The sequence below is a fragment of the Acinonyx jubatus genome, chromosome B3, assembly GCF_027475565.1.
Source record: "Acinonyx jubatus isolate Ajub_Pintada_27869175 chromosome B3, VMU_Ajub_asm_v1.0, whole genome shotgun sequence".
Classification (NCBI taxonomy): domain Eukaryota; kingdom Metazoa; phylum Chordata; class Mammalia; order Carnivora; family Felidae; genus Acinonyx; species Acinonyx jubatus.
Genome location: NC_069386.1, coordinates 52835119 through 52857793, shown reverse-complemented (window position 1 = coordinate 52857793; position 22675 = coordinate 52835119). Strand labels below are relative to the sequence as shown.

The window sequence follows — 22675 nt, the reverse complement described above, 5'->3', positions numbered from 1 at the left end:
CCAACTTTAATCAAGGATCAAGGCATAGAGATAATCTGATCTCCACTTCTCTTCTCTCTCTGAGTTGTACAAGGAAAAGCTTAGATGAGTTGCTTCACTGGACTTTGATTATCTAAAGGCTTAGAATTCTCTCATATATCTTTGAATAACGACCTAGCAATACCTAGCATATAGTAGTCATTCAATAAATGTTTGTCAAATTAACGAGTTCCATTATTCTGGTTGGTTGCAATAGGCTTTCTTCTCTGAAGCATAAGAACCATTGGGTTAGGCATGAGGACATGAAAAATGATGTAAAAAAGTTAAATATATCCTGATTTGAGAAAATCCATTTAGATCCAATCTCCCAGGCCCAGCCTCACCCTACCAGATTTGCTTACCTCCCAGTTCACCTCTGGCAGTTGGCTGTAGGAGAGAGGTGCTCTCCTGGAGTCTCATTGCCAGAGAGAGTCTCATGAGCATAGGATGGGCTGGGACCATAGTAGGGAGGATCTGTGCATAGGATAGTGGAGGACAAAAACAGAGACATCAAATAATAATGTACTCAAGGGCTGAGATCTCAAGCAGCCCAAGGTCTGAACAGAGAGCTAGCTTAAAGACATTCTCTAAAATTTTTCTTCTTACCCTGCTCATAACTGAAGGTTGCAAGACAGGTGGTTGTACATCTCCATCAAAATAAACTAGCACTTTGCTAGCATATTCGGGAAGGCCAGCAGTTCTTTTTCCTTAGAAACAAGAAGGGTAGAAGCAAAACAACTTTAAATCAGACGTTAATGTTATTGAATCTGAAGAAGGATAGAATTCAGATTATTCTGCACATTGAGTGTAAGTGGCCAGTATTCTAAAAAGACCTTCCTACAGCCTCTTGAGAAAAATAGGGAAGTAGATAGCTAGTAGAAAGGTGACATGGCTGCTTGTGGATATCAAATGATAACAATTATGTAAGTCCTGGTATGACTGAGTAACTTCATGACAAAGAATTATGCTTGATTCTGGGACTATTTAGAAAGTGAGAGTTCGCTTAAGTAAGAACTTTAAAATAATATTAGAAGATATATAACAACACAAAGGTAATATGAATATGTATTCCCCTGTTAAAGATTTACTTGTTGCTGGTGAGACTTAACCTTGGTTAACATCTTTCTGACCTCAGGGCAATTTGTTTTGTGGGGGGAGGGGAAGAGGTGAATGCACGCCGCTATCTGAAGGTGTTCTAACTCGTACCTTGTCGATGTACAGACCAGACAATGGGTTCTTAAATGTGATAATTCCAAACTGCCTATGCTAAAAATGCAAAATCACAGTTACAAATGGCATTTGAAAGGCTGTTTTCAGACTGTCTCCAAGGGCTGTCAAGAACCAGTTTGTGTTTCAGGTGCCTTTTTGAATGAAGAAAAGGTAAAGCCTTCAATCCTGACTTGCCCATCTACCAACCATTTCACAATCATCCTAGACATTTCCTTTCATTGACTCCTTTTCAGGTCCCACTTTATTGATAAGCATTTCTGGGGTGTTTGATTTAACTCTGTCAGATACCCATTCAATGAGGCAATGGAGTAGCAGAACAAGCCTCTAGATTAAATGCCTTTCCTAGCAGAAAGCTGCAGAGTTAGCCAGTAGCATCTTACCAGCTCAGTGGTGAAGATTGGTTCAGCTCGCCACCTGCCCTCTCTCCCCACTTTCTAAGAATGGGCCCAGGTATTCATAAATTTCTTCTTCTTTTATTAAAAAAAAAAAAGCAGAGAAACTTCATATGCTATCTTGATTTCTTTTCTTTTTTTTTTTTAATAAGATAGATTTTAAGGAAGGGAGGAGAAATGTGGTAATCACTCAATTTTCCATCACTCCAGTATGCACTGCTTTCTCTGAGGTTCTATTTCAATCCATGGCTTAAAACCAGACCATTGAGGAATCAACAGGTCTGCTCTACACCACTGAGATAACTTTCTGTGAATACTGTTTTTCACACCCAAGCTTTTAATAAAGCTCAAGGCTATGCTTTTCAAAGAACATGAGCAAGAGATTGTCAGTAGTACTCTTCAAAGGCATGCTTCATTTAACAAGTACTGAGCAGAAGGTCAAATAGGCAGCATCTTCTAAAAAGTAAAGCCGTCTTTCAAAACTTTAACCTGAATGGCTGATACAAGGAGACAGGAATCCTATAAACCCAGTATATTTCTGTTCATTTTGTATCTGTCTTTTCATACATAGACTCACTGAGCTTCTGTCCCCATTTGTAGAAATTGGGTTACTGTATCTTTACCACAGGGTTCTTGTGAAAATTATGGCATAAATTGTGTAAAGCTACTCTACAAATTGGTCTATACAAATGAAAAATGTAAGGGCTTTGCTATCAGTAAGGATGCAATGTATAGTGGATGTTGTGATAGACTACCCAAATCCCCTCTCAGGACTGAGATGCTCATTCCTTATCTGTTGGGAGCATTGGCAGCTAAAGTTCTCAGCTGAGACCACTTCCAGGATTTGCCCTTGCTTAAAAAGAGCCACTGTGCCCAAGGTTAAGCACTACCCTACCCTCCTCCCCCCCCTCCCCCCCCCGCAACGCCTCCTGCATCCAGTGACTGGCTCATGGGCAGGGGTGAAAGTATAGCCCACTTTCCTTAGTTTGGAACAATCCTGAAGGGCCATCCCAGGCCCAGAGTCCCCATAGGATCAGAGGATCAGTTGAGCGAGTCCCCTATGTGACTGCATCACTGTTCAACTTGCCCTCTATCCAGTCTGCTTCTCTTACAGCCTCACAGATGTCATTCCCAAGAACATTCCTGCATGTAAATCTCAAAACCCAGAGTTCCCAGCAACTCAACCTGTGCCAAGTAGAATTATTTGAGCTTTTGTATCCAAGTGGTTGATTGCCACTTTTAAGTAAGCAGACTTTATGCTAAGAATTAACACACACACACGCCCTACATAAAAAATCTGTGAAGGGGAAAACATGTATGTCCAAATGTAGTCATAAAAAGCTTAAGGAAAGACACTAAATAACAAAGAGATAGTTAATAACTGATATTCACTTCTAGAATTTCCTTTCAAATTTCAGTTTTATAGCAGCATCTCTAGGGGAAGAAAGGCTGCTACAATTGGACATGTTAGGTGTGTCTAATATGGTTGGTGAGTCACTGGACCCTCAGGTCAATGCCCAAATGCTAATTGTACACCAGCAGCCCAGAGGACATGTAGGGAAATTGTGTTGGGCAAGGTCAGTGGCCTTCCCTACAGCTGAGATGCCTTCTCCGAATGGTATTACAAACTAAATGTTTGGTAGGGTAGGAAGATGAATGTAGTAGAAGATATATGACACCGAATTGCTTGAACTGTAATCAAGCATGACACCTGCTTAATTACATTTTCTTTTTCCTTTTTTAAAAAATGGAATGTAAATTTCATGCTGAAAAATTTATCATGGTCTTCCACGCAGTCCATTTACCTGACTTACATCAGGGACTTGGGCCCTGCCCCCATCCCAGCCTCTTCTTCCAACCTTCTTCCCTCCTGTTCTACACTCCAGTCAGCTTTAGCCTCTTAGTTACTTTGGTACCATGTTGTGTGCACCCCAGCCTTTACATAAGCTGTTCCCTCTGCTAGAAACAGGCACAGCCAATCTCAGTTGATCTTCAACTTGTTGCCAATTCCTGTTTATCTTTCAGGTCTCCATTTAGATGATCCTGACTCTGGGCTGTCTTTGTGTTCCTCCCCAAACATCATAACCCCTATTGTGACACCTAGGACACCTTATTTTAATGGATGATTTCCTCCCCCATTAGGCTCTATAGAAACAGGGACAGTATCAGTTTTGTTCACTGTTATATCCAGTGCTTAGTACCATGCCTGGTACATAGGGAGCACCCTTTAGATAGATATTGAGTAAATGTTGGGAAAGAGGGAGGGAGAGAAGAAAGACTAATCCAAGTAACTTATAACACAGTATTTAAGTATATAGCCTCAGAGGAGGGAGGGAGGGAAGGGAAAGAGGGAGGAGATTTCTTAATTCTTGAAGTAGCAATTGTTGTTGTCATTTTTAATTTATTGGTCTGGGCCCTTGTATGCAAGGCATATCTGTATTATAATAATTATTTCATTGTGCATTATATTTTATTAGAGGTTTATCAACTCATAGTATTGTAAGATCTGAATCCTTTAAAATCAACAGATTTAGGGGCGCCTGGGTGGCTCCGTTGGTTAAGTGTCTGACTTCAGCTCAGGTCATGATCTCGCGGTTTGTGAGTTCGAGCCCCACATTGGGCTCTGTGCTGACAGCTCGGAGCTTGAAGCCTGCTTCTGACTCTGTGTCTCCCCATCTCTTGGCCCCTCCCCTGCTCATTCTCTGTCTCTCTCTGTCTCTCAATAATAAGTAAATGTTAAAAAAAATTTTTTTTTAATCAACAACTTTATTCCTCTGTCTCTTCCACACAAACACAATCCTTTGTGCACATTCTTTGAATTACAAGCACTTGTTGAGCACTCACTACTGTTGACTATGTGAAGAGGATTAAGTTATGATCCTTAATCTCAAAGTTTTCACTAATAGAGGAGAAAAAGAACGAGCAAGTTGTACTATGTACTAACTACTCTGCCAGAAGTATATGCAGGCCCCTGTGGGAGCACCTCACTTTGTAGAGGGAGGGAAGGCAACAGAGAGAAGTGTCACCAAGGGTGAGTCTTGAAGGGTGAGCTGGAGTTTTCCAGGTGACCCGGATGTAGGAGGGCACTCAAAGCAGGTAAAACCATTTGAACAAAGGCCATGAGATGTGAGGATATGGGTACATTCCGTTCACATAGATCAGTGTAATTAAAGGAAAGGGGACAAGAGATGGTACTAAGAGATGACATCAGAAAAGTCCCCAGGGGTTAGACTGTGAATGAGCTCAGGACCTCACATGTTGCATAAGGAGAGTGGACTCACCACAGAGGATGAGCAGCCATTGAAAGATTCTGAACAGGGCAGTAACAAGAAGCCATAGTGTAGCTGATCAGTTGGAAGCAAGGAAAGATTAGAGATAAGGAGATTGATCAGGAGGCTAATGGGATGATCAAAGTAGGAAATAATGAGGATCTGGACCAAGGCAGTGGCAAGGAATGGGGTGTTTTTATAACAGTCATATTTTTGGTTAATATTTTGAAGTGCTGAAGGAACCTGTTAAAATAAAAGAGTAGAAAAGGAGAACGGAAGTTCAAGGGGCCAAAAGGGGGAGAAGCTGATCTGATGGAGGTTAAAAAAATATTTGAGGCAAATAGTTTATTGAAGAATGGTGGCCACGGGTGCCTGGGTGGCTTAGTCAGTTGAGCATCTGACTCTTGATTTCGGCTCAAGTCATGATCTCATGGTCCTAAGATTGAGCATGCATCAGGCTCTGTGCTAGTGTGCAACCTGCTTGAGATTCTCTCTCTCTTTCTCTCTCTGCCACTGTCCCACTTGAGCGCTCACATACGCACACTTTCTCTCTCTCTCTCTCTTTCTAAAAATAAAAGTAAATAATAATAAATAATAATAAAAGAATGATAGCCAATAGAAACTCCAGGAGAAAACTCAGGAAGTATGATTATAGTGTGTTACTTCTGCAGTGAATAATATTTACATAGTTATAATCTTGTTGATCCTGATTATTGGTGTTCAGCTTCTAGAACCAACCCATAAACAAAGCTGGGAAGATGGAATTATAGCCTCAGAATAGATGTACATACTATTAACCTAGACAACATAAAGTGGAGATAGTAATTGTTGGGAGTGGACAAGGGTAAAACAAGGGTGGGGATCAAAATTGATAGGTCCCAAGGTAGCAGGAAAAGCACGTTGTTTGGTGACAGACAAGTGACTGTTACAAGACACAGGTTTAAAAAAAATGAAAAGTGATTGTGCCTCTAGGCAGCAGGTTTAGTTGTTAAGAGGGATGGGTAAGGGACTGTTGATCTTTATTATAGACTCTTTTGTACTCTTTGATTGATTTTTACCATGTGCATGAGTCCTCTGGTTAAAATGTTTTGAAATTTTTTTAATGCATCTGTCCAGATGATATTTTTTGTTTTGAGGGAGATATCATATATAAACATCTGAAAAACAAAGTATATAGGATGCATTAGGTATAGCCTACCCAAGGTAATTCCTTCCGGTATTGGGTCACCTTCCTATTAAGTATATTCACCTCAGCTATCACAAGTTCAAGATAAGTAAGCTTAAAGGTCATCTCATCTTGTGATTTAAGGGCACATAAATCGAGTAGCAAACATGAAGGTTTTTTTTTGGCATTGACCTATAGTAAAAAATATATTTGTCTGTGGCCCAGTACCCAGACACCCACATAACTGAAACAAATTTTTAAAAAACTGATACTTCCCTCTTACTCTGTGTGATACACTCTGAAAATTTATATTTCCTTCTATTTTAATTTTTTTTTAATTTTTTTTTCAACGTTTTTTATTTATTTTTGGGACAGAGAGAGACAGAGCATGAACGGGGGAGGGGCAGAGAGAGAGGGAGACACAGAATCGGAAACAGGCTCCAGGCTCCGAGCCATCAGCCCAGAGCCTGACGCGGGGCTCGAACTCACGGACGGCGAGATCGTGACCTGGCTGAAGTCGGACGCTTAACCGACTGCGCCACCCAGGCGCCCCTATTTTAATTTTTTTTTAATGCTGGTCACTTCAAATGATTTTAAAAACCCACTATTGTACTGTGCCCTATGGTTTGAAAAACATGCTAATCAGTCCTGTTTTTTTCTCATACCAGAAAATGTGCTTATGAAATTTGGAGGTTATTTCTCAGATAAGCTGAACCTTCCTTGGGGAACTATTTGTTACTGATATATATATATATGTTGGGGCACCTGGGTGGCTCAGTCAGTTAAGCATCTGACTTTGACTCAGGTCATGATCTCGCAGTTCATGGGTTCAAGCCCTGCGTCAGGCTCTGTGCAGACAGCTCAGAGCCTGGAGCCTGCTTCAGATTCTGTGTCTCCCTCTTTCTCTGCCCCTCCCCCACTTGTGCTCTGTCTCTCTCTCTCAAAAATAAACATTAATATATATGTGTGTGTGTGTGTGTGTGTGTGTGTGTGTATACACACACATATATTATATAAAGTTCACTTCTATCATCTTAGTTAGCATGGCTGCCTTGTTTTCATTCCTCGTCTCCTACCTTAAAATTGTCTTTTTTTCTTTTTCATCACTAGGGGACACATATATTAGGAATAACCAAATGTATACCAGACATACTTATAAGTTATATGCTTATATATCTTGGTTTTTATCCACGTGTCCATTTGTACAGATTTCAACCAACTATCTGCCGCTTATGAAACCATTAAAACCTAGCCTTCCCTCAAACTTTGAAATCTTGTGATATTTTTCACATGTAGCAAATTCCATGTTTAACATCACGTGACTATAAGCTCCACTTGTCATGTCTACACAGTTCAGCAAAAATTGTGCCAAAAACATAATTACTGTGAGGCTTGTTATACTAATAGAACTTTTTAAAGTGGACTAATTTAATGTGTTTGGATTTTCTTTTTCCTTATTAAGAACTACAAGAAGCTGTGGAAGAGGTGCTACCAAGCCTGAAAAAAGATAATGTGTCCATCTATTATGTGAGCAGAACTTCTAACACGGATGGGGTTGAATCTTTACTGGACAAAGTGGATGAAGTGTCAACAGAACCTATTCCAGAGTCGTGGAGGTCTGAAGTCACTTTTTCCAGTCCTGCCTTATACATTTATACTTCTGGAACCACAGGTAAAAATAAAGAGAGGATTCTCAAAGAAATGGACCTATCCTGAAGGAGTTAAAGGTTGGGTTAGGTTTTCAAATGGTCTTTTCCTTTGGCAAAACTTACCCAATAACTAATACTTAGAGGATTTAGCTCTTTCACCTATGGGAACTGATCTTATTTCATAGCATATAATCCTATTTGGGTTTGCCCAGGCTACACATATTTCCCCCTAGTTGGTATGTAGAACAGATAAATAGGTTAAGCAAGAAATACAAAAATAATTGTGAGGATGGATGAAATTTGGCACTGAATAGGTTTTTGGAAGTTTTAAATGATTGTTGGATTTTTATTATATTATATTCCAAGTCCACACATAATGTATAACCAATTATTAATGGGACTCTAAAGAAGACATTTGGACAATAATGGGGTTGTATTTTACATAAATGTTTTTACCGCTATCTTCATGCAACACTGACTTGGTGCTGTGGGTATAGGATGGCTGTAGCCCAGGGCCTAAAATCGTGTATTTCATCCAGTCTAGGATATCTTCAACTGTAAGCTGCACCATAACTTTATGAGCCACTGAGAGAAAACACTGCCAATTAACAGTGTTATTGGAACATTGCTATATAGAACATGCAGTATTAAAGATAGAATGCACTATCCACTCTCCTATGAGCTTTATGGTCTATGTTCATACAATTCTCCTACCATCCTTAAGACAGATACCAATCTCATTCCCATTTTACCAATCCAGAAACTGAGAGGGTAAGAACTTCTCAAGACAGATAGAAGTGTCAAGATTCACCTTGGTAGGCTGACCCCACAGCTCATAAATCTGACCTCTCTGCCACAATACTGCCCAGTTCTTCCATTTAACAGATATGTGGTGTCTGCCTAATATAGGCCAGGGAAAACATTATGAAAATGTTAATAATATGAGGCCTGAGGGATATAGTTAGAAGGAGGACAGGAAGCCAGTACCAGCATGCTGACCATTATTACTAATATTGGAAAACTGAATATGTGAATCTTCTCTCTTTTGATTAAAATTTTATTTTTTTTATTTTTTTTTAATTTTTTTTAACATTTATTTATTTTTGAGACAGAGAGAGACAGAGCATGAATGGGGGAGGGGCAGAGAGAGAGGGAGACACAGAATCGGAAGCAGGCTCCAGGCTCCGGGCCATCAGCCCAGAGCCCGACACGGGGCTCGAACTCACGGACCGTGAGATCGTGACCTGAGCCGAAGTCAGACGCCCAACCAACTGAGCCACCCAGGCGCCCCTAAAATTTTAACTTAAGGTAATGCACACATGAGTTTCCTTGTAGAACACTCTAACTGATTATAGGTAAAGCTAAGGTTTCCTTTGAGCCTTTTATCTCAACACCAGCCTATAAACACTCCCTCCTTCACCTTAACAGGCCCTCAGCACCCATCTGCTCTCCCAGTTTTCAGACCTGAATGTCAACTTCCCTTCATACAATCACTTTTACTTAGTGTTTTCTTTAAGTAAATGAAGAAGGGAGATTGGGAATGGCATATTAAAACCAATGCCCAAAGCATGTCCATCCTTTTTCCATCTGCCGGCAGTTATATCCTAGCATGCCAACAGAATGGTGGAATGACATAGTTAACCAAATGCTTCCCCTATGTACAGATAGTACCTCAATATATGAGACTTCTACCCTCATTTCTTAATAGAATGGTAAAATTTAATTGTAACCTTTGGGAAATGATTGAGAAAAACGGAGTCCTTGGTTACTGACAAGAAGTTCTTGTCTTAATGCCAGACATTAGACCTGCAGGTTGGTCTGCAGGTTTTAGCAGTCAAATATAAAACCCATTTAGTAGATCTGCAGGTTTTAGCAGTCAGATATAAAATCCATTTTAGGGAGGAAAAGAGAATGGAGGGGCACCTGGGTGGCTCAGTCGGTTAAGCCTCCGACTTCGGCTCAGGTCATGATCTCATGGTTGGTAAATTCAAGCCCTGCGTTGGGCTCTGTGCTGACAGCTCAGAGGCTGCAGCCTGCTTCAGATTCTGTGTCTCCCCCTCTCTCTGCCCCTCCCATGCTTGTGCTTTGTCTCTCTCTGTCTCTCAATAATAAATAAACGTTTAAAAAAATTTTTTACAGGAAAAGAGAATGGACACTCCTTAATTTAATCCCGCAATTCAGAATTTATATTTAATTGGAAGATAAATGGTTTGGTGTGTATTAACTTCTCTCCTTATCTCTGAGTCAATATTTGCTAAGTTACACTGGTAAAGATTACTTAAAAGAACTCATTTAATCAGTTGGAGAACAAAGTTCCTCACAGTCCTTAGCACAAAATTACATATACCCACCAAACATTCGTATTTCTTCACTTACACAAAATCTTAAATTAGGAAATTTTTGAAAGTACTTCAAAGCAGCAAAGGCTATATATTTCATTTTTAAAAATATACTATAGAGCTTTTACTATCCAGACAATTCTTTTCCATGGATACAGTTGATTTATTGATGCCTTCTTCTATGTCTTCGTATTAGTGTAGAATGGGGCATTGATACTGACACAATGCCACTGGCCCTCTGTCAAAGAAAATGAATTTTGAATTGTGTTTACAATTATGGTAGTGTGCTGGACATACTGCTTTGCCTTATAATGAATGGCTGTTTCTTAGGCAATGCCGATCAAAGGCACCATCAAATATGGAAGGGTCTGAGTCTGCAGAGAACTACCTTCCTGTTCACAACGTCCATTTACCCACTCAGGTCTTAACCTCTAGCCCCAGCTCCTTAGTAATGGCTTTGTGCCCTCCCCCCACTAAACTGACTTCCCCTGGGAAGCAACATAATTTTTTTTAATGTTTATTCACTTTTGAGAGAGACAGGCAGACTGTGAGCGGGGGAGGGGCAGAGAGAGAGGGAGACACAAAATCCGAAGTAGGCTCCAGGCTCTGAGCTGTCAGCACAGAGCCCGTCACGGGGCTTGAACTCACGAACTGTGAGTGGAAGTCGGACACTTAACTGACTGAACCACCCAGGCACCCTTCCCTGGGTACAATATAAATATATCCTTGTAATACAGTCTTACCAAAAAAGTGACATAAATTACATGTAAGAAATTGCAAATATACCGAAACTACACTGAGATACCATTTTTCACCTTTCAGACTGGCAAAAATTCCAACATTTGAGAGCATACCTAGGCAGGGCTATGAGGAACAGGTACACCCAGATGTTGCTGGTGGGAGAGTGAATGGGGACAGCCCCCATAACTCTCAATGTGGCAATACCTATCAAAATGACAAAAGATGTTTATCTTTTGACCCTGCAATCTCACTTCAGCAAGTTTATCCTACAAATACAGCATCGTTCATACTGCAAACTACCATGTGGACCAGGCTATTCACTACAGCATCATTTGAAATAGCCAAATAGTTAAATAAATTATAATGCAACATACAAAGGACTTGATGCAACTGAGAGAGAGGGAGGGAGGGAGAGAGGGGAAGAATAAATGAATGAATAAATAAGTAAGGGAAATTTCTTTGTATAAATATGGACAGTTTTCTACCATACATTGCTAAGTAGAAGGGGGAGAAAGTGCAGAAAGGTGTGAATTTTTTAAGGTTATTTACTTTGAGAGAGACAGAGAAAGTAGGGAGAGTCAGAGGGGGAAGGAAAAAGAGAATTCCTTTTTTTTTTTTTAATAATTTTCTTTTTTTTTAAATTTCTTTTTGTTAACATTTATTTATTTTTGAGACAGAGAGAGACAGAGCATGAACGGGGGAGGCACAGAGAGAGAGAGAGACACAGAATCGGAAGCAGGCTCCAGGCTCTGAGCCATCAGCCCAGAGCCCGATGCGGGGCTCGAACTCACAGACCGCTAAATCGTGACCTGAGCTGAGGTCGGACACTCAACAGACTGAGCCACCCAGGCACCCCAGGAAAGAGAGAATTCCAAGCAAGCTCTGTGCTGTCAGTGCAGAGCCAGAGGCGGGGCTCAAACTTACAAACTGTGAGATCAAGACCTGAGCCAAAATCAAGAGTTGGACATTTAGCTGACTGACCCACCCAGGTGCCCCTGGGTGGAGAAAGGGCAAGAACAAATAAGCAACTCTTCATATTTGCTTATATTTATATAAAGAAATTCTAGAACAATACTTAAAGAATGCATAAAAGTGATTATGAAGGAAAGTGATGGGAATGGAATAAGCTATTTAATGTCTCTGAATCTCAGCCTTCTCATCTGTGGATTAAAGAATATAATTTTACTTACCTTGTTAATTATGAGAACTAAACGAAATTTGAAAATACCTTACAAGGTGGTAGGCACAAAACAAAAATTTGATAGACATTCATGCCTTTTTCTTCTAATTACATCTAACTCAGGTGTCAACAAGCTATGGTCTGTGTGCCAAATACAGCCCCTCCCAACCTGATTTTGTAAATAGAGCTTTATCAGAACACAACCGCATTCATTCCTTTCTGTGGTTGGCTGCTATTGGCTATAATAGTAGAGTTGAGTAGTTTTAACAGAGGCTGTATGACCCTACAAAGCCTAAAACATTGACTATCTGGTCTTTTACAGAAGAAATTTGCTGGCTCTTGATGTAACCAGTCATGGCCCTCTCCTCTGCATTCTCTAACCACTGGATGATGGATTTTCCTAAGCCAGATCTCTCTTCCAGACCACTGGTCTGTGAATGATTCCATCCTGACTCACTCATGCCTTCTCTTGTATCTTTGCAAAGGTCTCCCGAAAGCTGCCAAGATCAATCACTATCGCCTGTGGTATGGAGCTAGCCTTGCCACTGCAAGCAGAGTTAGGAAAGATGATGTCATCTATACCACCCTGCCCTTGTACCACAGTGCTGCGCTTATGGTCGGCCTCCATGGATGTATCATGACTGGTAAGACTTTTCTCTCAACAAGGCACTGGAGTCCAGTACACATTCATATGTGCTCAACAGGGAAAGTAATACAAAATTTGCCTACTTTCCTGTCTGCCAGGGACAGCGTTTAATTCAATGTTAACAGCAAAGCTATTTGGCTCACGTATCACTAGCAAGTATCTAGAATCATTTCTATTTCCTCGTGCCTGCTTGTCTGATAAATAATGCTACAGATGTTCAAGATATCAAGGAGGAAACTTCTTTAAAACATTTTTATCCAAGTTAAGACACTTGATTCTTAAGTTCCATAAATAATTCCCCTCTGTCATTTATGTCTTCCGAAATCTGCATGTGGATCTCCATCTGCATCTGATGTAAACTTCTCCCTTAGCCGTCCCCATCCTACTTTGTTCTTCCCCCCTCGCGCAACTCCTCAGCTCTGGTCAGAATACCTTGCTTTCCATCTCTTCTCTTTCTTTCTGAAATGTTGCCATTCAAATTAGAGTTGCCATTTTTTTCCTTTCAGTAGGCTTTATGCCACTTGTATACATTAAGATTCAGTCCAATGTCCACCTCTTCCAGAAAGCCATCTCTAACTCTCTAAGTAAAAAAAAAAAAACAACTTAATTTTTCCCCCGTGTGGCATTTCCTTTTAAATACTCATATATGTATATATAATAACATATATCCACATACATATATAAATGCATGCATGATGGCCCAAGCCTCTATCTTTTTCCCTCATCAACTTATTGATCAGCTGTAAAATACTTACCCCAGCCTCAGCACCAGCCTCCACATCAGCCAGGAACAACTGACTGGGCCTGATCATATAGCTGGGCTCTTCAAGAACTGGGGAACTCTGAGGCTCCCAAAGGGACTAATTCACTGCTCACACATTTGCTTAAGCACCAAAGATACATTCTAAGGAAGAAAAAATCATATTTAAAAAATCTTTTCCTCTTCTAAACATCACACTCTTGTATATTTAGGAGTAAAGCTAAACTAAGAGCATGAAAAAGTATTTCTGAGATGTTTTTATTTCACTTTACTACATCTTATGACTATAATTTGGTTGGGTGTGATATATATTATTTTTACCCATTGTAATATGATATAGTTTCACATTGATATATATTTTTTTACCCATCTTTCCCTATTGCTATTATAACAAATTACCACAAACTTAGTGGCTTGAAAACAACATAATTTTTTTCTCTGTTTTGAAAGTCAGAAGTCCTATAATCCAGGTGTCTACAGAGCTGTATCCCTTCTGGAAGTTCTAGGAAAGAGTCCATTTACTGGCTTTTTCCAGCTTCTAGAAGCTGCCTGCATTCTTTGGCTTGTGGCCACTTTTGCTGTCTTCACAACACATTCCTCCAGCCTTTTGTTTCTGCATCCATCCCCTTCTGCCCTTGACCTGCCTGCCTTCCTGTTAGAAGGCCATTTATGATTACCTTGGGCCCACCCAGGTTATCCAGGATGATCTTCCCATCTCAGAATCCTTAACTTAATCATATCTACACAGTTCTTTTTGCCATGTAAGGTAGAATGTTCACAGGTTGTATGGATTAGAACATGGACATCTTTGGGAACCATTATTATGTCTACCTCACCCATCAAAGAATAGATTTCCTTCTTGTTCAAGACCTTGGCTCTCCATTGCCTGCAAAGTTAAGTCTGACTCCTCCAGCTGGCACTTCCAAGTTCTTCATGATGGCACCCCTGGCTGCTTCTCTAGGCTCATCTCCCATGAGCCACCCCCTGTTCACCACTCCAGTTACAGGCCAACTGAGTCTTGGCTATCTTCCAACGCCTTCTGGACTGTCCTATCTTTTTGTTTCATACTGTTTCCTCTGCCTGGAATTCTCTTACCTTTATTCATATTCATTGCTCAAGACACAATTCAGATCTACCTCTTCCAAAATATGCCTTTCTCAGCCCTTGCCCCCAAGCAGAATTAATACACACACACACACACACACACACACACACACACACACACACACTCATGTTCACATTCCCTTAGAGATTCATTTGAAACTCTTATTTATTGCACACTGACTTTTATTAGAAAGATGTTTGTATGTGTCTTTTCCCTCACTAGATTGAAAGCCTCTGTTTTTATCCTGGTTAAAGCCTGGTTTTATCCTAAACCATGTCTTATTCATTTTTGTATTGAATCTAATTGATACTCAAAACTTGTTTGTGAATATAATTCACATTTAAAGTTCTACCTTTCAAAAATGACAAATATAACCAGGGAGTTTTTTGTAGCATCTCTTTATTAACACTTTATATACACTTCTCTGTAGGTGCTACTCTTGTTTTGCGGAACAAATTTTCAGCCAGCCAGTTTTGGGATGACTGCAGAAAATATAATGTCACTGTCATTCAGTATATTGGTGAACTTCTTCGGTATTTATGCAACTCACCCCAGGTAACGCTTCATTCATATTTTGCTTCATTCATTTTGAAATGAATAAGATAGAAATTCAAGTAACTTTGGTCATGCTAGGTTTCAGCTGCTTCTCACACATCTATCAGTTTTCAGTGTAGACTACAATTGTGTGTCATGATAAAGTGCTTGGCACCACACCTATCATACAGAGAGGATTTACTAGGTGGCAGTTGCTATTAATATTATTATTCCCTACCTTTTTACCTGTTTTCACATCTCGCCCTCTGTCTAACATATCCTCCACTTCCCTATTTGTTTAAAGCCTTCTCACTGTCAAAGCCCAGTTCAAATGATACCTCCTATGTTAAACCTGTTTGGTCACTCCGACAAAAGTCATCACTCCCTTCCCTTGCATCATTTGATTTCTACCCCTTTGTGGCCCTTGTCACATTGTAAGTGTTTGTCTTCATACCTTTTTTTCTCCCTAAGCTATAAAGACTTTGATGGCAGGGACCACATCTTGCATCCTTACTTGTCTTATACCACAAGACACACAGGAAATTTTTACTTAATGTTGATTAAAAAATCCCCTTGTGGCTTTGAAACCATTTGACTAAGTCTGTCAACAAGCTGGGAGCAGATGCCCAAAGTTACTCCAGAGGCCTTGGATCTACTCTGTTTGCAGACGTCCAGATGTCTTGATGGGGCTGTTCGAAAGAACTTCTCCTTCCTGGTCCCTCCACTCTCATCAGAGGTCTGGCAGCCTTTCTGGGGGCCAAATCAAGGTTTCTCAGTGGTGACACTGCTGATATTTGAGGCCCATTCATTATTTGCTGTATGGAGTTATTCAGTGCACTATAGATGTTTAGTTGCATCTTTGGCGTTTACACAGGACATGGCCATAGTACCTTCTCCCTCCCCCCAGGCTTTGATAATCAGAATGTCTTCAGACATTGCCAGATGTCCCCTGGCAGGCAAAATCAACTCCAGTTGAGAACCATTAGACCAGACAATGCAGTAAACTCGGCAGATTCTGCTTCTTTTAGTCCTTTCAATCATTGTAAGACAGCAAACTCAGAGGATCACTAAGTTGATAAATTGCTATTTAGAAGCACCTGTTATGTTCAACTTGTATAACAGCTACTGTGTGACTTGGAAAGGAATCTAGGATGCTCCTGCCCCGGTTCTTCCTCTCCTCACTTCATTCAGTCTTTGCCCACAGATCAGCTCATCATAGAGGCCCCTCCTACTAATTAACAAATATATCACCTCATCCCTTACCATCCCTCTCATGGGTGGGTACTGTCCCTCCTGACATAGTACAGGTTTATATGACAATTGTCTATCTCCCCCAGTTAAATGAACATTCCATGCACCAGGGGCTTTGTTCACTGCCAGATCTCCAGCACTGAGATGTGCTTCCGGCACGTTCTGGGCATCAACAAACTCTGTTGAATGAACCTCTAAATTCTGGCTCCTGAAAGATGTATGATTAACTTAAGAGAGGTAATATGTTCCCCCTGAAATGTTTAGGCTTAGCACATATTATTCTGATTTGGGCAGCAGATTCAACAGCTTCATGAGCATCATAATTAGCTATGAGCTGGATTAGGACCTTTCCCACAGCAATTTCTGTTGATGTCATTATTGAATTTTTTTCACATTAGTATCCCATCTGGCCTTCAAGATTGCATGCCTCTCTATTAAAACTCAGAAATCCGTATGGAGCCCTTCTGTTTGGCTTTTCTTCTCGGCCTCAAAGGCACCCCTTTGTCAGTTAGAAGTCTCCTGGGGGAGGGTGTGTCGACTTGAAGAAAATAAACACGTTTGTGTAGCTCTTTCAGGCTTAAACACACTCACACGTATAAACACTTCCACCTTTGTCCCTCCTTATAATGTTGTCTCAGATGCTGAAAAAAAAATGTGATTTGGGTTTTATATCCTCAAAATATATGTTGATTTGTTGTATAATTCATGGAATATATCAAATCTAGAAGTGGATATGGAGTTTCTGTTTGCTCATGCTTCTCCCCTACCCCTGATTTCTGGTTTGTTTTTAAAATACTTACAAGAATTGTAAGGAATGATCAAAGTTACCTCAAAAAAACTTTCAGTTAAAGACTTTTTTAAAATGATAGGAGCTTATATATAGAAAATCCTTAAGACAAAAAACTGTTTTTACTAATAAATGAATTCGGCAAAGTAGCAGGGTACAAAGTCAATACACAATAATCAGTTGTATTTCTATACACTAACAATGAAAAATCTGAAAAGACAATTACAAAAAACAATAACATTAAAAAACAATGACATAAGATACTTAGGGATTAACTTAACCAAGGAAGTAAAAGACACATATAATGAAAACTAGAAAACATGGATGAAAGAATTTAAAGAAAACATAAATAAATGAAAACACACCCCATATTCACAGATTGGAAGATTTAGTATTGTTATAATGTTGCAGCTACCCAAAGTGACCTATAGATTCAATGCAATTCCTATCAAAATCTCAATGACACTTTTTGCAAAAACAGAACAAACTTATCCTAAAAGTCATAGGGACCCCAAATGGCCAAAACAACCTCAAAGAGAACAAAACTCGGGAATTTACACTTCCTAATTTCAAAACTTTCTACAAGCCTATAATAATCAAAACAATATGGTACCAACATAAAGACAGACATATAAACTGATGGAATAGAATCAAGAGCCCGGAAATAAGCCCTCATATGTGTTGTCAAATGATTTTTGACAAGGGTGCCAAGACCATTTACTGGGGAAAGGACAGCCAGTCTTTTCAATAAATAGCACTAGGAAAACTGAATATCCACATGCAAAAGAATGAAGTTGGACTCTTACCTAATACCATATACAAAAATTATCTCAAAATGGAAAAAAAAAAACCTAAATTTAAGACTTAAAACAATAAAACTGTTGGAAGAAGACACGAAATAAAACTTCATGACATTGGATTTGGCACTGATTTCTTGAATGTGACACCAAAGCCATAGGCATCAAAAGAAAAAATAGACAAAGTGGACTTCATAAAAGTTTCAAAATTCTGCCTCAGAAGACACTATCAACAGAGTAAAAGTGCAGCAACCAGAATGGGAGAAAATATTTGCAAATAACATATCTTATGAGATATTAATATTTAGAATATATAGAGAACTCCTAGACCTCAATAACAAATAAAGAACCTGATTCAAATATAGACAAAGGACTTGAATAGACATCTCTCCAAAGAAGACATACAATGGCCAATAAGCATATGAAAAAAATGCTCTACATCACTAATTATTAGGGAAATGCAAATCAAAACTACAGTAAAATTCCACTTCATTCTCACTATGATGGCTACTATAAAAACATAAATATATAACAGCGAACAACCAGCATTGATGAGGGTGTGGAGAAATTAGAATCCTATTGGTGGGATGTAACTGGTGCAGCCCCTCTGAAAACAGCATGGCAATTCCTCAAAACATTCAAAATAAAATTACTATATGATCCATCAATTCCATTTCTGGGTCCTATACCCAAAAGAATTGAAAGCAAGGTCTCAAAGAATTATTTGTATGTTCATGTTCATAACAGTATTACTCATAATAACTAAAATGTGGAAGTAACCCAAAGGTCCAAGCCAAATTTGGACAAACCAAATATGGTATGTACATACAATGGAATATTATTCAGCCTTAAAAAGGAAGGAGATTCTGCAGTATGCTACAACATGGATGTACCTTGAGGACATTATATTAAGTGAAACAGCCTATCACAAAAAGGCAAATACTGTATGATTCAACATATATAAGGTACTTAGAGTAATCAAAATCATAGAGGCAGAAAGTAGAATGGTGGATTGCCAGGGACTAGGAGCAGGGGAGAATAGGGAGTTATTGTTTAATGAGTATAGCGTTTCAGTTTTACAAGATGAAAGAGTTCTGGAGATGGATCGTGGTGATGGTTGCACAATATAATGAATGAATTTAGTACCACTGAACTGTACATTTTAAAATGGGTAAGATAGGAAATTGTATTTACCCATATTTTTGGTTAAATGGGTAAGATAGGAAATTGTATTTAACCATAATTTTTAAAAAATAGATCACAATAGAAAACCCAAATTCTAGGGCTTTAAAGGGAGCTTAAAGAAAGACTCTGTCAAAAGGACTTCTCAAACAACGTGGATAAAAACTAGAATGCTTGGTGGAAGGCTCTGGATCAACATAATCAGAAAGTTTCTTGCTCTTAGAGCTGCCTAGAATAGGCTGTCACAGGAAGGGCTAACACCACCAGCACCCCCCCAAGCAGTGGATATCAGGGAGGCAATTCCTGCCTTAGCTGAGCAGATAAAACAAATGACACCCCTCCACAGACAAAGCATTTCTCATCAGGAGAATCTGAGACAACGTTGGAGGGGTGGAGGCTTGTCCCTTGTCTTAATCATATTCAGTAGCTCCTCGGATAGAGCAGAGGACCAGGGAGAAATACTGGCAGCCACCATTAGCCTGAGGCAATAATGTAGTTCTCAAGAGGCAGGACTCTGCAATTGGCAATCTGAAACCTGATTCTACTGTTTGAGTAGGATAGTTCAACTCTCATTTCCCCATCATCCAGCAGGGTAAATGATAGTACTTACTTCTTAGGGGGCTGTGAAGACAAAAATGAGATGATGTATACGGAAAGCATGTACAAAGTACCTGGCTCTTAGTAAATAATCAACTAATAGTAGCCATTATTATCATTACCTTCAGTACCAAAGAATGTGCAGCTCATAGTAGGTGCTCCACACATATCATCAAAGGAATCAGTGAAAATTCTTCCCCAGAGACACGAAAGAAGAAAGAAGAGAAGACATCCAAACTAGTCAATCACTTTCATGTAGGGTTGAGTGGGAGTTGGCTCGCAAAGCTGTTGACTAGTGAATTTATGGTGTTATTGATTGTAGAAAATTATTGCACCATGTTACCTGTCTTCCATTGTTGTATTTGGCACTTGGCATCCAGCGTACCTGTTTACAATGAAAGTCCACTCTGGTTCATTTTCTGCAGTGTGCAGCTGTCATGTCCCATTTTGTTTGTGTAGTTGTCTAAAAAAACAATGTAATTTAGGGGAAAAATATGTGGTGGAACAAGATACTGCTAAAGCTCAATATTACTCCAGTAGGATGGTAGAAGCTGTAGGATGGGTGTAAATGAGGTTTTGTATTGCTTGCTAGGCATGTGGCCAGGGTGGGAGGAGCAGAGGGGAGAGGGAATAAGGAACCAGAAAAGAGTTCCAGGGGCCACACATAGAAGTTGTCAAATTTGGAAGGGGAAAGAAGACAGACCAGGACCCTGAGTCCACTGAATAGACTCAACTTACTTCCCTACTGTTAACTCCCTAGCATCACCTGCCTTCCTTCCAAAATTAGGTAGCCCCTGTGGTCCTTTCCCAGCCTAAAATCTCTGTCCCTGCATCACCTCCATTCTGACAGAAAACAGAATGGAGGGGTATTTAGCAGCACAGAGGGAAGAGTGACCAGTTTGACCTGTCAGGGCCAGGCCAGGGGCAGGGGGTGGAGGAAGGGAAAGAAAGCAGAAAAACAAATGAGGGAAAGAGAGCAGGATCAGAGAAGTTTACCCAGAAGGTGAGTTTGGAAGGGTGCAGAGATGGTTTCCAACCATGCACTTCTAAAGAAGGGCTTCTGGTTACCCAGAGCAGTGTACGCAGAGTGGAAGGAAGGGTCTGGCATATTGGAAGCTGAAAGCAGTGTAGCGGGAGGCGAGGCTGGTTGGCTGGGCCAGGTGACAAGGGCTTTGCTTTGCTGAGACTTACTTGTGAATGACAAAGCACCACTAAAGGGCCTTCGATGGAAGAGTGATGGGGAGAGAGGGTGTTTTTAGACAGTCCCTTTGGCTTCACAAGTGGGAAGATAAGCTGGAGGGAGAAAGCCCTCTTTGGTAAAGCAGAGAAATTGGGGCTCCTCCTTTGATTCCTGTCCAGTGGCTGCTTTCTTTTCTCCTGAGGGAGCCGGGCTGAAGTGTAGCAAGTTAGTTGTCAAGATCATGGACTCAGGAGTTTGTTTGTTTTTTTAAGATGGTGAATGCCTTCTGCCTTCTCACCTCTTGAAAATCTTCCAAAAACAAGGAGACCAAGGAAAAGACATATAAACTGCACTTCTTAGAAACTAAGAGGCATTGCAACAGGAAACTACATAGAACAGAGAGCTGAAAGATGAAGGTCACTGACATCACAATACTAAGAAAGGTGAAACCTAATAGGTCAGTACCAACAAGAAGGAAGCCAAGTGACTTCCTGAAACCTGAGAAATCAGAGGCACCAAATACAACTAGAGATGGGATCAGGTTTCAGGCTTGAAAATAGGAGGATTTTGGAAAATCTGTCTAAGAAGTAGCTGGACCTCTGCTCCCCTCTCACACCCCTTTAGGAGACAGGAGGTTTATTCTCTTGAGAAGACCTTGAAGAGCTGTGAACCTCAAGGACAGCAGGGATGAGGGAATGAGGGCAGTGGAAGACAGCAGGGATGAGGCACTGAAGATAGAGACTGAGTAAATATCTACTTATTAACCAGAGAGACCGCCAGCTCCCTTTCCCTGCACAGCTTCTAGAACTCCGTAGCTAATTTATGCCTATAAGCAAGAGACAGAGAAGTCTGATCCTCAGGTCGAACTACCCTGTCACAGGACCGTGCAGCCCGCTTAGCAATAGTCACTGCCTCTGCACACAAAGCTGCTCAAACATCTTTTACTTGCCTTACTTCTGAACATGAACAGACGTCAAGGATCAGCAGACACCCGAGGAAAGCCTCCAGTATGAAATATCACCAAAAGAATAGAAGAAACAGCATCAACTCAAAGAGTTGGAGAAAACTTCCAAAAACCTATAATTAATATCCTCAGAGCTGTTAGAAGAGATATTCTATCCATGAAACAAGAATAGTATGCTACAAAAAAAACTAATAAAACCTCCTGAAAATAAAAATATGATTTAAATTATTTAATTCATAGAAAGTTTGGAAGATAAACTTGAGAAACCTTGAAGTTGGAGAAAAGATAAAGTGATGGATGTGAGGGGAGGCACGATAAGAAAATAGAAGATCAATCCAAGAGGTCCAACATCTAATTAATAGAAAATCAGGAAAATAAAATAGGGAAAATGGAGAGGAGGATATTATCAAAGAAGCAATACAAGAGAACTTCATAAAGGGATGAAGAAGATGAGATATGTATATATATAATATACATATATAATATAATATATATATACATATATATTACTAAGCTATAAAAAAGAATGAGATCTTGCCATTTGCAGCAACGTGGATGGACCTAGAGAGTATAATGCTAAGTGAAATAAGTCAGTCAGAGGAAGACAAATACCATATCATTCCACTCATGTAGAATCTAAAAGGCTAAATGAACAAAAAAGCAGAAAACAGAATCATAAATACAGAGACCAAGCTGGTGGTTGTCAGAAGGGAGAGGGACAAGGGTATAAGTGAAATAGATGAAGGGGAGTAAGAGATTCAAACTATAAAAAAGCCATGGAGGCAAAAAGTATAGCATAGGGAATATAGTCAATAATTGTGAACCATGAGTAATGTATGGAATTCTCAAATCACTTTGTTGTACACCTGAAACTAATAAAACATTATGT

General features: G+C 39.9%; 1 protein-coding gene across 1 annotated transcript in view; it reads left to right on the top strand.

Annotated features, from left to right (window-relative positions):
* The window catches only part of SLC27A2 (solute carrier family 27 member 2), a 44089-nt gene that overhangs the window by 3087 nt on the left and 18327 nt on the right, over nt 1–22675 (top strand). The window contains exons 2-4 of the mRNA XM_015063493.3: nt 7537–7746; nt 12469–12627; nt 14925–15049. Of these exons, the coding sequence (XP_014918979.3) occupies nt 7537–7746; nt 12469–12627; nt 14925–15049 (494 nt within the window). The remainder of the gene's footprint in view (nt 1–7536; nt 7747–12468; nt 12628–14924; nt 15050–22675) is intronic.